The 14,679-nt window shown below is 51.2% G+C and overlaps 1 protein-coding gene across 10 annotated transcripts in view; it reads right to left on the minus strand.

Moving 5' to 3' along the window:
* The window catches only part of Arhgef10 (Rho guanine nucleotide exchange factor 10), a 91,245-nt gene that overhangs the window by 37,975 nt on the left and 38,591 nt on the right, over positions 1-14,679 (minus strand). For all 10 annotated transcript variants that reach the window (XM_076553673.1, XM_076553670.1, XM_042262943.2 and 7 more), the window contains 7 exons: positions 11,386-11,463; positions 10,975-11,154; positions 9,092-9,208; positions 7,489-7,581; positions 4,441-4,611; positions 2,930-3,075; positions 1,226-1,398 (listed from right to left, as the gene is read on the minus strand). In XM_076553673.1, the coding sequence (XP_076409788.1) occupies positions 1,226-1,398; positions 2,930-3,075; positions 4,441-4,611; positions 7,489-7,581; positions 9,092-9,208; positions 10,975-11,154; positions 11,386-11,463 (958 nt within the window). The remainder of the gene's footprint in view (positions 1-1,225; positions 1,399-2,929; positions 3,076-4,440; positions 4,612-7,488; positions 7,582-9,091; positions 9,209-10,974; positions 11,155-11,385; positions 11,464-14,679) is intronic.

Here is a 14,679-nt window from a genome sequence, read left to right on the forward strand (position 1 = left end):
GAGCTGGTCAAACCATCCTGCTTTATACTTTCTCTTAATGTTTCTTACTGATTCTAACCCCATTCTACATTTGCTTCTGACAAGTCGTCATCAATAGAAAGATGATAGGAAAAGGTAAGTCTGTGTGTGCACAGATGATCAGAATTATCAATAGCCATCTGGACACCGAGGAGCAATCTCAGATACAAACACACTTGAACACTGACAGCAATGTTAAACACAGTGAGGTACACCACCACTTGCAATCGACACTCCTGCATAATTTAAGGGAATTCTCGAGACCACTTGGGAAGACATGAACTGGGACAATTTGGAAAATCATTCTCTTCCTGCGCCACCCCCCTCCATTCTTCCCTTCCCTCCTCACGCTGCTCATCTGTCTGTAATCCATCTTGGTGCTCTAGGACACTCTTGGGTGTTTCAAGTCTAGTGGAGAGTCTAGATAAATTCTGCTTTAAGTAGGGGGTACAACTTACAGTCAGCATTCAAGAGTCTACTAACTGATACTGTGTTCAGAGAACTAGCCTCCGAGGCAGATGACCCCACTGTTAACATTCTGGGAATTAGAAAAGAAGAGGGGATTAGGCCAGATACTCATTGCTCCATCTTCTCCTAAATGGTCATGCCCAACCAGAAAGGCTGAGCTTCAATGCCTGCCTTCATGCTTCTGGATGTGTCAAAAAACAAATTAATCTGAAAGGTTAATGCTTGTTAAGGTTTATGGATAGTTTCCCATTCGCTGCGGTTTAATTGGTCCAGAGGCTGGGGTCAACCACTGCATTAAATCTAGCTAGTCTTTAGTCAGGGTTAAAATGGAAGAGGAGGAGAAGGCAATGATTCCTGCTCTCAGATCAAAAGCTCCAGTCCGAACCATGACTGGTGACAGCGATCCCAACGACTGTGCAGTGCCGAGTCATTCCCAAAGGACCGCCACCCCTCCCACTTCACTGTGAAGGCCACGTGCACGAGCTCCCCACGGGGAACTGAAGAAACGAGGAGCCAGTCAGCACAGAGCAGAGCCTGCCCAAGGACTTGTGGCACCTTGTAGCCAATGCAATGCAGACAGAGCTCCGTCATGTCAGACAGACAGACAGACAGACAGACCAAGGCAGCAGACTGACGTTCCAACAGATGTACCACTCCAGCTCCAGGGGGGACATGAGGGCCAGGCTCAGAGCTCATGTTGCCCACCGCTCCCGGGAAAGTGGACAGGACTGTCACTTACGTGGCTTCACATTGGCCACCACGGCCAGGCTTTCAGGCGCGTGGGCGGCATGGTGCCTGTGCTCCCCAGCGCCAGAGCTACCACTGTACTCGATCACATCCACGTGTCCTAGAGGGACACTCCACTTGAGCAGGTACCTCTGGCTCATGACAGCATGGCTTTCGTGTGAGGTCCTGGAACAAACAGAAGGCTGTTACTTTACGGGCGACCACGGGGCCGAGTTCCCATGCCGCTCATCCCTCACGTATCCCCGAGCAACAGTTTAACTGCCACGGCACTGCAAACAGCAGTCACTGGCTCCAGCTAAGGCCTCCAGCTCAGGCCTTCAGCAGGATGGGCAAACAAAATCCTCTCCACAATCTCACTCAGAACCTGAGAACTCACAGCAACCATGTCTGAGGAGTCGGGACAAAGTGTCCCAAGTGCGCAGAGATGTGCTCTGATAGCTCCATCCGGGTTGCCTCCAGCTTCCTCTTTACCCTTGTACGGCTACGTTACAATCAATCAATAAAATTAAGTCACATCCCATACTCCATGACTGAAGCATTTGTTGGGCATACAGAAGTGAAACAAAAACCTATGTATTCTCTTCTCCTTACCACAACGTGGGACACAAACACCTATGACCAAGCAGCAGCAGAGCCCACAGCTCATGCGACTTTGCACAGGCACAGTGACGGCCATGTTGCAAGGGTGCTCCAGACGGCTTCTGCATGGCCAGTCTGACCCTCATGGTCAGTGCCCTTCACTTGCTGACAAGGAGTCAGAGGCTTGGCAGGGGGGGGAGGGGGTGACTCACATATCCTCTCTGCTGGAACTCTGTGGTGGTGGGAGGAGGGTGGCCACCTACTCACAAGGGTGAGTGTGGACAATAAAGTGTCATGTGATGGAGGTGCGCAGCTGCACGGTTCCCAGCCCGCTCTCCAGGAGGGACAGCCCAGATGTGGCGCCACGCACCTTCACGGAGCAGGCACTCCTGGCTAGACCGCCGTGAGTTACCAAAGGCTCCTCTTGACGGCTCCTGCAAGGCCGGCAGAAGCCTCTTGCCCGCTACTGGAGCTGGCTCCACATCAACCCACGGGGAGCCTACCCTCCCAGATTCCCTCAGCTTACCACAGTACCTATGTGCTGGGGAACCGTCCTGCTGCCCAACTGAGCGACAGAATTCATGGGGACTACGTGGGGATAGACCAAATGGAAACACGCTGGGAAACACCCATCCGAAGTATACTTAGAGGATCAGCGAAATGACAGTGGAGAGCCACAGGGGACAAGGGAGGTGGGGGGGGGGGGCGTGGGCGGGACACAACGACGACAATGCAGGGCCAGCTCCAGCACCCAGCACCGGCCTACCTGAGTTCACCTGGACACACCTGATTTCCACCAGCAGACCCACTGACCCTCAACAATCCAGTCCCAGATTGGTCTCTGTGTAACGCTCTGGGTTCCACCCTCAGCAAGGCATAATAATAAAATTAATGCTAACACTACTACTACTACTAGATGATGATGATGATGATGATGATGATGATGATGATGATGATACAAAAAGCTTGCAATGAGTTTCCTTTCATTAAGGTACTGGATTTGGCCACAGCTCGGTGCAGTTCAGGTGAGGGATTGAACGCAGCCTCTCTCTCGTTCTCTGATGTACACGGCCTGTCACTCTAAGGCCGACGACCTGTGACCTGGGCTTGTTCTTACCGTGAGCTGGCAGTGGCACACATGAGCACATCATTCAGCATGAAGAGCCGGCGTTCTTTGGTCTTGATGATCTCTCCCCTGTCGTTGTAAACCGTTTCGATCACGTCATCGGATCGAATGAGGTACCGGTTTCCACTGCTGAGGAGCTGGGTGTTCAAAGAGGACACCAACACAGTCACTACCTCTGGGTTCACGCGAAGGAGAAGGGAAGGGGGACTCCCGGCATACACAACCTTACAGTGCCCATGCTTTAGGACTCAGGGTCCATAGCTCCTGCTCTCTCCTCCCACGGAAACTACCGGGCTCAGTGTGTGATTTTAAATTCCATCTCTTATCAATATCAGCACTGGGGGTGAAAGGTCACATAGCAACTGACTTTACAGCCAAGTTACGTCTGTATCTAGACTTGATTTGCTGTCCTTGTCTTGATCTGCTTGATTTGTTTTACCGCCATCAGTGATTGAGCACAGGACTTCCATGCAACCCGCCAAGTGTTCCACCACTGAGCTACATCCCCCAGGGGCTGTGTCTGGTCTTCCTATCGTCTGCCACTCTGTGTGTCACTGAAGAGACATCAGTTCCTGCAAGGATGCTCTACACGGATCAGTGCCATGGGATGTCACTTCGTGCTCATAACAGGCAACAGCACCGTTGGCCCACCTCTGAGCCTAGCCTACCACCGGACTGCCTAGCTCTCAGAAACCGGCTAGAAGCCAACGGCATCACGGGGCCTTTTGTGGCCTGTGCACGGGACCAAGGTCAGGTGCTTCCAGGCTGCAGTCAGTATGCCTTCCTTCCCAGTACGCTCGCACACCAAGCACCATGGAGACGCTCAACTTTAAATGATACAAACTATGTCAAGAGCACAGCCGACTGTAATTCTCCATTCAAAAACTTTCAGTCATTGAGAAATCGGAGGACTGCCTCTCAAAATGCATAACTCCTCAGCAGGAAGCCACTGGACGTCATCCTCAAGGAGGACATCTCCCCCACCGAGGAGAAAAATGAATGTGGCATTAACAACAATGAGTAACACCATACAAATTACCACAGTTCCTACGTGTGGACTGACTCCTCCCCACAGACGGGGCCTTAAACAAACATGTGAAAGCCTACGAAGGTCAATAGTGTTCTGCAAGAAATCCTTCTGCAAAGAGGAAGTCCAAACAGCCCGGCCAAGGAAGGCACATTTTTGGGGTACAGACAGCTCAGCACTGGTGGATAAAGGCAAACAGCTATCTGTAACAAATTATGGAATTTTGAAACTAAAGCCAAGAGTTGTGGTTCTTAACCTTTTGGGGGTTCTTAGATCCAAATTAGGAGCTACCAAGTCTATGATCCTCTTTCCTGAGAAAACATGTGGGCAGAGGTCAAGGTTTTACGTGCAGTCCCAGGCATTCCCGGCCCTACCCACCACAGTGAGCTTAGCAGAGGGAGCTCCCCTAGTAGTTAATAAACTTTTCGTAAGCCTGGCTCGTTAGCACGAAAGGGCCGAGAAAACCCTCTCCGACCTTGTTCAGGTATCTTTCATTGATGGCTTTTGCTATCTGTTTGACTTCACAGCGCTGGTCAGCATCTCTTTTCCTCTCGTTCAGCTTCTCCGCCAGGGTCTCGAGCTCCGTCAGCGCCATCTGAAGGGGCAGCCTGTCGGGGTGTCCCTTGGCCGTGTTCTTCAGCATGTCCTGTGAGCAGGAGGCAGGGCGTGGGTGGTCGGCAGAGAGGCGCACACGCACACACAGTTAGCAGACCACTCAGTCTGGCAGCTGCCAGACATGGGCTGCCGGCCACCTCTGTCTCTCCACTCCCGACAAAGGCCCCGAACTTGAGGAAGAAGACTCGCCGCATGGTACCACGCAGGCATGCCTCACACCCCACTCTGCTCCTCAGACCCCACGTCTTCTGCAGGTTGAGGCCACAGCACTGTATCCACCTCATCCACGGGGAGTTTTCCCAACATGTACTTAGGCTGAGTCTCCATGCCCCATCTGGTAATTCCCACAGTATTTCAAGCATTTCCATTACCATCCTGTTATGGAGAGCTTGATGTCTCTATTGCAATTGTTCTGGGGTACCGTAACCCACGCCACTCAAAGACTGTGGACTTCATCTATAAATGCGTGTGTTCTATTGACCTGCTGACTGGCCACCCCCTGAACCTCCTTTTTCCCCTGGGGCCCCCTAACACCAGAGACACAACGGCACTGAAGGAGGTCGGTCAACAACCCTACGGTGACCTCTGGAGAGTCTCAAACTGCTCACTCTCAAGCAAAAGCTAGAAGTGGGGCCAGGTGTGGTGACACATGCCATCCCAGCAGGCCAGAGGCCCAGGCAGGGAGGGTCAAGGGTTCAAGGCTGAGATGAACAGTGAGTTCGAGGCCAGCCTGAGTGCTCTCTCACCTGGTACTCAGCTGTAACTGAGAGATCTCTAAGCCTCTTGGGGGAAATTCAATGTTCTCCTTTAGTAAAGACACCAATCTTGATGCTGACACAGGAAGAAAAAAATCAAACTAGCCAGATACGGTATTCCTCGAGCCAGCTAAGTGAAGAGACCCCCCACTTCTCCGCTCTCGGGGAGGCTGAGAGAGCTGCCGACGCTGGACAAGATGAGCCTGGAGTTGGCAGAGGCCGGATCAAGAGGTGTAAGCACAGAACATCCCTGGAACGCGACAGGAAGGCGAAGCAGCAGGTGCCGACGGAGACGACTCGGCAAGGGTGCCGCAAGATCCAGCTCAGATAACTGCCGGATGGATGGAAGGACGGGCTAACCAATGAGCTTCCAGCGAAGGCCAAGCCTCCGGCGAACAAGACGCCACTTCAGATTCGCCCCACTAGAGAGGAGCAGCCAGTGCCTGGCTCAGAGCCACAAAGGACAGGAGGACTCTGTTGGAGAGCAGAGTGGACATGCAGGGAGCTGAGATGGAAGATGATGGAAGATGATGCTTGCTCAACCATCTGAAGGCCCTGGACCTTCCCATCTCACCGGGCCTACTCTGCTTGGGCTCTGAACATGGAGGACAAATCCTAGCGACAGCCCAGGTCACAGCGTCTCCTACTCTGTGCTCTAAGCCCACCACGGAGAACAGCTACGTAGAGGAAAGGACGTCTCTGAAAACAGTACCGATGCTTTACCAAGCACGGTGCAGCGGATGTAGAGAAAAATCACTGGGGATGAGCCGGGAGAGGAGCCTGAAGGGAGGGCCTCAATCACTGACCCCTGACCAAGGGCCAGAGAAGCTGGGTCCCGAGAAGGAAGCTCCAGCAAGCGCTGTGAGCAGCAAAAAGCGGTGACGAGGACTTACACGTATACGTGAGAGGGCTGACTCCAGTTCCAGGGGGTTCTGGGTGGCTAACGCTCTGTGCAACAGACGCATGCTACAAAGAGGAGCAGGAGCTGGGCGGTGGTGGCGCATGCCTTTATTTAATCCCAGCACTCGGGAGGCAGAGGCAGGCTGATCTCTGTGAGTTCAAGGCCAGCCTGGGCTACAGAGTGAGTTCCAGGAAAGGCCCAAAGCTACACAGAGAAACCCTGTCTCGAAAAACAAAAACAAAACAAACAAAAAGAGGAGCAGGAACTATCTGACTTTCACCGGGGGCTGACACTGCCCCCGGCTGCTACAAACAGGGCTCAGAGATGTTTCCTGGAGGGACTGAGAGGCATGGCAAACACCCCTCCTCAGAACTGAGCAGGGCTCTGTATCACGAAGCACCCATCTTTGTGTACGTTACCACAGAAATCACATCACACGGGTGCCTTTTCCTGCATAGGCACTGCACGCCAACCGATTGCTCCCCTGCAGCCAGTGGCAGCCTTTTCTGAACGAACATTCTCGCGGCCTTTCGCCCAGCTCTTAGGCAGCCCTTTAACCAGTCCTTCATAGTGGTTGCTTATGATTCCTTAATGTTCAACATCTATTATTCTGGTCCATTAACTCCCCCACCTTGGCCAACTCTGCTGTGGAAAGACGTGGACATCGCCTGTACCTCTGATGACCAACTCCCCCCTAAACACTCTGTCTTTTCAACAGGGAAAGATCTCGGCACAAACAGCCCAAAGGCTCCAGTTTTCATGACCAATAGGTCCTTACTCTGCATATACATTACATGACATTCTGTCAACAACAACAAAAAAACCCCAAAAAACTACCAAAAAAAAAAAAACAAAACAAAAAAAAAAAACTCCAAAAACAAACCTCACCAAAAAACTAACAATGTACAGGTCTGGAGATGGCTTAGGAGCCAAGACCACTGGCTGCTTTTGCAGAGGACCCTCCTTGGTTCCCAGAATCCACATGGCAGCCCACAACCCTCCTTCAGTCCAGTTCCAGTGCCCTCTTTTGGTCTCCACAGCCACTACCTATGTGGCTGCTGGTGACTGTGCCCCGCTATCCCCTGTGACAGCGGTAGATTAGGGACCGACTCCTCCAGGGGCGGCCCATCTACTTGTAGCTGCAAAGGAGGTCTGCAGTTGTTGAGGGGGGAGCCTGGGGGCCCCACCCACTCCTGGTCCTGGTCTTTCACCAGAGTGACAAGCACATGCTCTCCGCAGGCCCGGGCTTTACCTGCAGCAGGAGGATGAACTGCGGGAACCTCTGGATGGGCCGCATCATAAGGCTGTGAAGCGTGACTCGGTCCGGACTGGAGTCCTGGCTCAGCTACGGGGAAGAAGGACAGGCTCAGTGCGAACAGTGGGTCAGCCCAGCTGTGTCCTTGCTGCATACCGAGTGAGGATGATGGACAGGCCGCTCAGCGAGAGACTTTCTAGAACATGTGGAAAGCACTTCCTACCCCAGCCCCTGGGAGGACTCATTGCAGATGCTGGCCTGAGGAGGGGCCATACCTGGCTATTTCAGGCCCTGATATATTTCCCAGTATTCTTAGGGGGATTCTTAGTTCCATATTGGCCCAGTCCTGCTCTAGGAGAGGTGTGGCCCCTTCGGCTGCTTCAGAGAGAAAGTTACTCCCAGCACTTCTCAGTCACCTTGACCAGCATCTCTGAGCACCCAGGGAGACATCAGTCCTGGACCACCTGAGACCCTGGGTGGCCCTGGCCCCGGGGCCACACCTGGGACATCTCCTTATAACAACCCCACAGAGTGAGGTCAATGCACAGTAAACAGCATGGCTTAGCTAGGCCTAGACTCAAGGTCACCTGGCCCTGGGGAGAACACTGGGAGGGACCGTGGCCACCGCAATGCCACAGTTTCTATCACCATCAAGTTCCTGGCAAAACCCTCAGAGGAAATCAATTTCTAACTCGGCAATGTCTCGGTTCCCTCTAGGAAAAGATGTCACAGCTCCAGGACACAGAGCTCAGCTTCTCCAAAGCCAGAGGATATTTAATCTCTGGAGGGCCCTCCTTGAGCTGACCGTGGTGCCATGGGGACCTGAGCTGTGTTCCGTAGAAGGGAAGGGGGAAAGTATCCCACCTTAAATCGGGCATCAGTGTTAGCAAGAACACGTACCCTGTGTCTGTTCACCCCAGGCAGCAGACAGAAGCCAGAAAACAGTCCAAGGACCAAGAACACACTGTGCTCTAAGGAATTGTCATTCAAATGAGACTGAGCAGGGATGTCCAAGGTCCTTGAAGGGGACTTCAGTCTGGTTCACTGTGCAGCAACCTCAGGGAGGCTTTCACGTGGCGCCCTCTGAGCCCTGCCTGCAGACCGGCACCTCCAGGGAAATGCCCTCCATCGTGGAACGGAAGAAGGCAGCAAGGGCTTGGGGCTCTCAGCCTGACATCAGGAGGCACAAACCCCACACCTCCAGCATAGGCCCCTCCTCCCAGGGTCGGCCTTTCCAGGCCTTGGCTCACTGCTCTGTCTCAGGAAGGGGGATCATTTCCAACCATAATCTGGACGTGAGTTACTGTCATTCCTGACACCATGCCGAGATGGGCGGCCTGGTCATCTGCGGGTTCTGATTGAACTTCCTTTATGTCTATATTCATGTAAGTACACTTGTAAGGTGGGCAAACCAAAGTTCCTTCAAAAGCTGTGATGCAGCCTAAAATCCCCAGATCTCCCCATACCCAGGGATCTGATGGTATTGACTCTCTACAATAAACGGCATGGCTCGGTCCAGCTTCATTCCAAGGCACTTCGATATGGGACTCGTCATAGGAGACACAGTTCACACCCGAAGCAGGGGTAGTGGTGTGCTTACCTTTAGGAACTCCAGGAAGGCGGGCTTGGTGGCGCACGTCTTCTTGAGGACAGCCACAGCTGTGCTGAAGTTGTTCACGTACTCGCTGTAAGCATCCAGCACCATGGACTTGGAGAACTGGAGAAAAGAGATTGGGAGAGGCAGGGCTTGGAACACGCCCTTCACGGTGCATTCACAGGACACACCGCTGTGGCTGCAGGACACACCGCTGTGGCTGCGTGCCGTTCTTCCTCCCTGCGCATTTGCAGTGAGTGCACTTGGTGTCTACCTGGCTGGACACGGCTGGCCTGACCCCAACACACCTACCTGTTCCTGCACTTTGAGTTGGGGAGGTAAACCCTCCCGGCTGCAGAGGAGCACAGCCGGCCAGCTCTCGGTTTCCTGGGCAGACACAGCTTCCAGGAGAATAAGGGCCATCCCACAGCGGCCTCAACACCCTCCCTTGGGGCACAATCTACCTCTGGAAACACAGGGTAAGGCCGACCCCTTCCCCAGGTGGAGCTATGACACCCATATGCTAATATCCCCTATTTTCCTGCAAATGCCAAGGCTTCAAGATGCAGGACAAGGCAGGACTGGTGTCCCCGGCACCAACCTTCATGTTCTTTCACAAAGGCACCATGTGTCACCAGGGACAGCCAGGTGACTGACATGAGCATAATGCAGGTTTACATGAGGTAAACCTTTCTGTGTGTGTGTGTGTGTGTGTGTGTGTGTGTGTGTGTGTCCGTCCGTCCGTCCTGTGTACTGACACTGAAACTGTTCTGTCCACTTCATCTTGTATTTGTACAAGAGAAAAGAGCTCGGCCGGCACTCACGCTCAGGAAGCTGAGGCGGGACACCTAGAGTTCAAGGCCAGCCTGGAATACGAAGCAAGTGTCTCAAAAAAATATAACAGGGCCAGCGTGGTGACTCAGAGGGTAGAGGTGCTTGCCTGTAAGCCTGACGACCTGAGTTCAATCCCCAGGACCCAAAGAGCATGCAAGAACAGAGCTGACTATGAAAAGTTGTCCTCCAGCCTCGACATGAGCGCCCCCAACACACACAATAAAAAATAAAATGTCATTTAGAAATAAACAAATAAAAATAACTGTCAAGAGTTTGCTACATTACTAATGTGGCATCATTTAAGTATCCAAGTACTTTCCCCACAACTTCACGCTTCTATCCCTTTGACAGCGACCTGAAATCATCACAGAGCTAATCTGCTTCCTCCACAGCCATCTATATCCAGACTGAAAGGGAAACAACCCGCACTGTGCGTAACCCCCATGAAGAGGAAAGATAAAATGACTCTAGATCCATGACACACAAATACTGTGCCCTTGGCTTCTGAGGGGGCTGCTCCTGTTGCCAGGAAATGTCACCTGCAAAGGTCCCAGCATCATATTCCTCTGCATCACCATGGAGGACCAAATCCTAGAGCCCCATAACAAAACATCCAGGCCAAAGAACAAAGGTTCGAGGAAAACACCCAGGTATTTTTCTGCCTCATTTTACCCAGTCACCAGGCATAGAGACTATCATGTAGAGAAAGTATGACCTCCATCAGGAAGGGGCCTGGTGACCTTACCACTACACGGACAGGGCCCTCGCTCAGGGACAAATGCACGACTCAGTAAAGTGACTGTGCACTCCAAACCTGATCAAGTGTGTACACTTAAGCCTTTCTGGACCTGTCCTTTGTCTCAAAGCTCTGCACAGTCCTTTCTGTCCCCCCCGGGCAAGGGGCCCTGCTCCTTCCCTGAAGGTACAAACTGGGTCAGGGTACTAACTTATCAGCATGCATCCTTACAAGCTCTGGGGTTCTGGGAAGGGATGCCACCCTGAAAACAACCCACGAAGCTCCAGGTAGGGTGGGGGAATGGTGTCTGCTGAGTTACCGAGGCCACGAAAACGTCGCCGATTGTTTCCACGGCATCCCACTCAGACACACGGCTGGCCAGTGCGATCTGGAACATGGAGTGACATTGTAGGATCTCTTTGACACGATAGAACACCATCTTGAGCTTCCTGTCACTCAGGAGCCGGGGCTCCATTTCAGACAGCGGCTTCTCATATTGCTGAACCGGAAACAAGGACGGACAGTTCAGTCACCCAAGGTGGCAAGAGTTAGTCTCCCTTCCGAACCAATCACGTGACTCTCACTGTCAGCACACAGTCACAACACTTACACTTTTTGGAGAATTTCTCAAACTTGTGTATGTTTGGTCATAAATTACATGCATACAGAACATATACGGCAAAACTATGTACAAAAGGTGTGTGAGGTATGCAGCGTTGTGCTCAGGTACCTCCAAAATCCTCCGTAAGGCATCTACGTAGTTCTTCTCACTTTCAACAATGGACCCCAGGATATACCTCCTTAGAACCTGTCAGAAATGTGAAGACAAGATGGTAGAAAACTGCTTCAGAACACACACAGGTAAACTGTACTTCTAGGTTAAAGCTTGTGAATTAAAAATACATTTCTGCCAGATGTGGTGGTGTGCATCTTCAGTCCGCACTGGAGAGACAGAGGCAGGTGGGTCTTTGTGAGTTCAAGGACAATGCTGTTTACATATTGAGTTTCAGGCCAGCCAAGCTACCCAATGAGACCATGTCTCCAAAAAATGTAAAATATTTTAAAAATAAGGAGACCTCTGAGGAAATGTTTTAAGTGGTATGTTAACTAAGTAGCACGGTGGGTATAAAACACACCTCTGTAGATACAACTGTCATCCTTTAAACCCCAAATTATAAACTGTAACAACAGCAGGACAAGTAGAATAACACTGCTTATGCAACATCCGTGATGTGAATTAACCAGTCAGGTGTCAAGTTCTCCATACTAAGTGACGTGCCATTCCATGTATAAACTGAGGGCAGAAAAGCTTCAGTCTCAATCAAATAATGCTAGTAGCAACAGCAACCCACGAATCATTATTCTTCAGTTACAGACGAGCAGAATGCCTGGGAAGATGGAAGAACTGACTCTGTCTGCTAAGACCCACCTGGGCAGCGGGTCAATTCTCTCCTGTCATGAGAGACATTTGGTACTGTCATTACCCCAAGTACATCCCAGCAAGTGTCAACTGCCAACAGAAGGGCAATAAGGCATAACACCACAGCAGAGTTGCCCTCAAGTCAACACTCACAAACACACACTCGACATAGCCATTTGTACACACGTCATCGTCACACATGATGTGAACACACACACACACACACATCACATTCACACCAGTACACACCAGAACGCTTCTAGGCAAACTTGCTAAATGGCATTATCTGAAGATACTGCAATGCCACCTAGTGGGCCAGGAAGTCATTTCCTCCCAAAAAACTCCCGAGGTTCAGATTTCAACTATGATTTATGAGACAGTCATTGCTCTCTTACAATCCACAAAACTAAGACGACAATAAACCTTCCGAGGATATCTAAAGAAACTCTGTGTGTGTGTGTGTGTGTGTGTGTGTGTGTGTGTGTGTGTGTGTGTGTGTAAGACACAGACAGACAGACAGTGTGTAGGCCAGAGATCAATCTTGTGTTGTCATCCCCAGGCACTTTAATTTTTTTTGAGACAAGGCACTTTGCTGGTGTGTGGCTCACCAGTTGGGTAGGCTTGCTCGTCAGTAAGGAGCCGTAGGGATCACCTGGCCTGCTCCCCCAGTCCTGGGGTGTATCTCACTATGCCCAAGGTTTGTCACAGGTTCTTGGGGTCAAGGTCAAATCCTCATGCACATACAGCAAGCCCTTGACCAACTGAGACGTACAAATACAGGGCCTGGTGGCTTATCCCTGTCATCCCAGTAGTTAGGAGACTGAGGCAGGAGGACTCACGGTGAGTTAGGGCTATCTAGTGAGTTCCTGACGGTCTTGCCTACCAATCTAGAACCTGCCTCAAAAAAAAAAAAAAAAAAAACAGATGAAGTAAAAGTTAGAAACACTCTGAGTGGCCATGAGGTCATTCTCAGTACCGTAGCTCATCAGGAACAGCCTAAGCACAGGTTCTTCACTGTAAAGTACACTCCTGATCGCACGCAGATCCAGGAAACTGTTTCTGCCAAAAATCAGAAGCCCAGACCCTTCCCCGGTGCTCTCGAGTAACACTGCCCAAGGGTTAGCCTAAGGATTCAGAGAGCTACATCTTAAGGCCCTGAGATAACACCTTAGGTCAATGGACCAGAAATTGGTATAAGGTGGTCAGCATACAAAACCAACTCCGTCATCTAGATTTCCTGGCTACTGCAGGTGATGTCAGCCTTTGGGGGCACTTAGAACTGACCCATCAAATGGCATGTCCAGAGAGGAGTGGCATTAGAGAGCACCCAGCAATGTAACATCATCCTAAGAACTACAAATCCAAAGTTGCAGAGATCAAGTTCACCCAAGGGCATTCAAGGGCCAAAGGAACAAGTCAGGGGAGGCAGTATTGTCCTCAAGAGCGACCGGTCTGCTCAGAGTGGAGTGAGCAATCCTCATTGGGGCCTGGGCCTGGAGAGGTTCCAGACCCTTCTATGGCCATTCCTGTCCTTAGAGGAGATGCTGTGGGGTGACTGATAAGATTCAGTGCTCTCAGGATGCAGATAATTTTCAATAACAATTTCAAACATATAAATAAGAGCTGTCCGCCGGGCGTTGGTGGCGCACGCCTTTAATCCCAGCACTCGGGAGGCAGAGGCAGGCGGATCTCTGTGAGTTCGAGGCCAGCCTGGGCTACCAAGTGAGCTCCAGGAAAGGCACAAAGCTACACAGAGAAACCCTGTCTCGAAAAACCAAAAAAAAAAAAAAAAAAATAAGAGCTGTCCTACCCCTTCCAAAATTAGGGCATGAAAAGAATATTCAACACACAGCCTTTCTATCTACTTCCACTACCTTCTTTCTCTTTCAAAAGGGAGGGGGGGAAAAGAATCCAAAAGCATCAACACCCCCAGTTTAACCTTTAAAGACATAACTCTCAAGGAGAACTCAGTTGCCAGGGAGAAAAATAATAGATGTGAATCACAACTGTAGGACAGCAAGTTGAACAAAGAACACAGAACTCAGGACCCCTGCTCAGGGTCAGGAGTGCCAAAATAAAACTCAAATTCCTCCACTGACCCTCATAAACTACTACAGTATCACCAAGCCATGCAAGTGGTGAATTGGGGTTAAACTCAGTCAATGTGACCAAGCTAATCCTAGTGTGGTCTACGGGCCTTTCTGCAGAGATGTCTCTACTTATAGTCACCTGGGTAACCCACAGGGCACCTCCACCACCACCCCCTGTCCCACTAACCACAGTGAGCACCCAAGAAGCTGCTGGGATTGGGAGGTGTCAATACCTCCTGTTTAAAATCCTACGAGTGGACTGGCCAGATGGCTGGAAGGGGACAACACTTGTCCAAGCCTGAAGATCCGAGTCCCAACACCAGAAGACAAGGTGAAAGGAAAGAACTGACTCCCGAAAGCTGTCCTCTAATCTATACACACACACACACACACACACACACATCATGGCATTGCCTACCTGCACACAAACACATATCATGGCACTGCCTGCCTGCAAGCACGCACACACACACACACACACACTTGGCCACTTCCTCCTTGTGCTGTATCCCCG

This window comes from Peromyscus maniculatus, chromosome 17 (genome assembly GCF_049852395.1).
Source record: "Peromyscus maniculatus bairdii isolate BWxNUB_F1_BW_parent chromosome 17, HU_Pman_BW_mat_3.1, whole genome shotgun sequence".
NCBI classification, from domain to species: domain Eukaryota; kingdom Metazoa; phylum Chordata; class Mammalia; order Rodentia; family Cricetidae; genus Peromyscus; species Peromyscus maniculatus.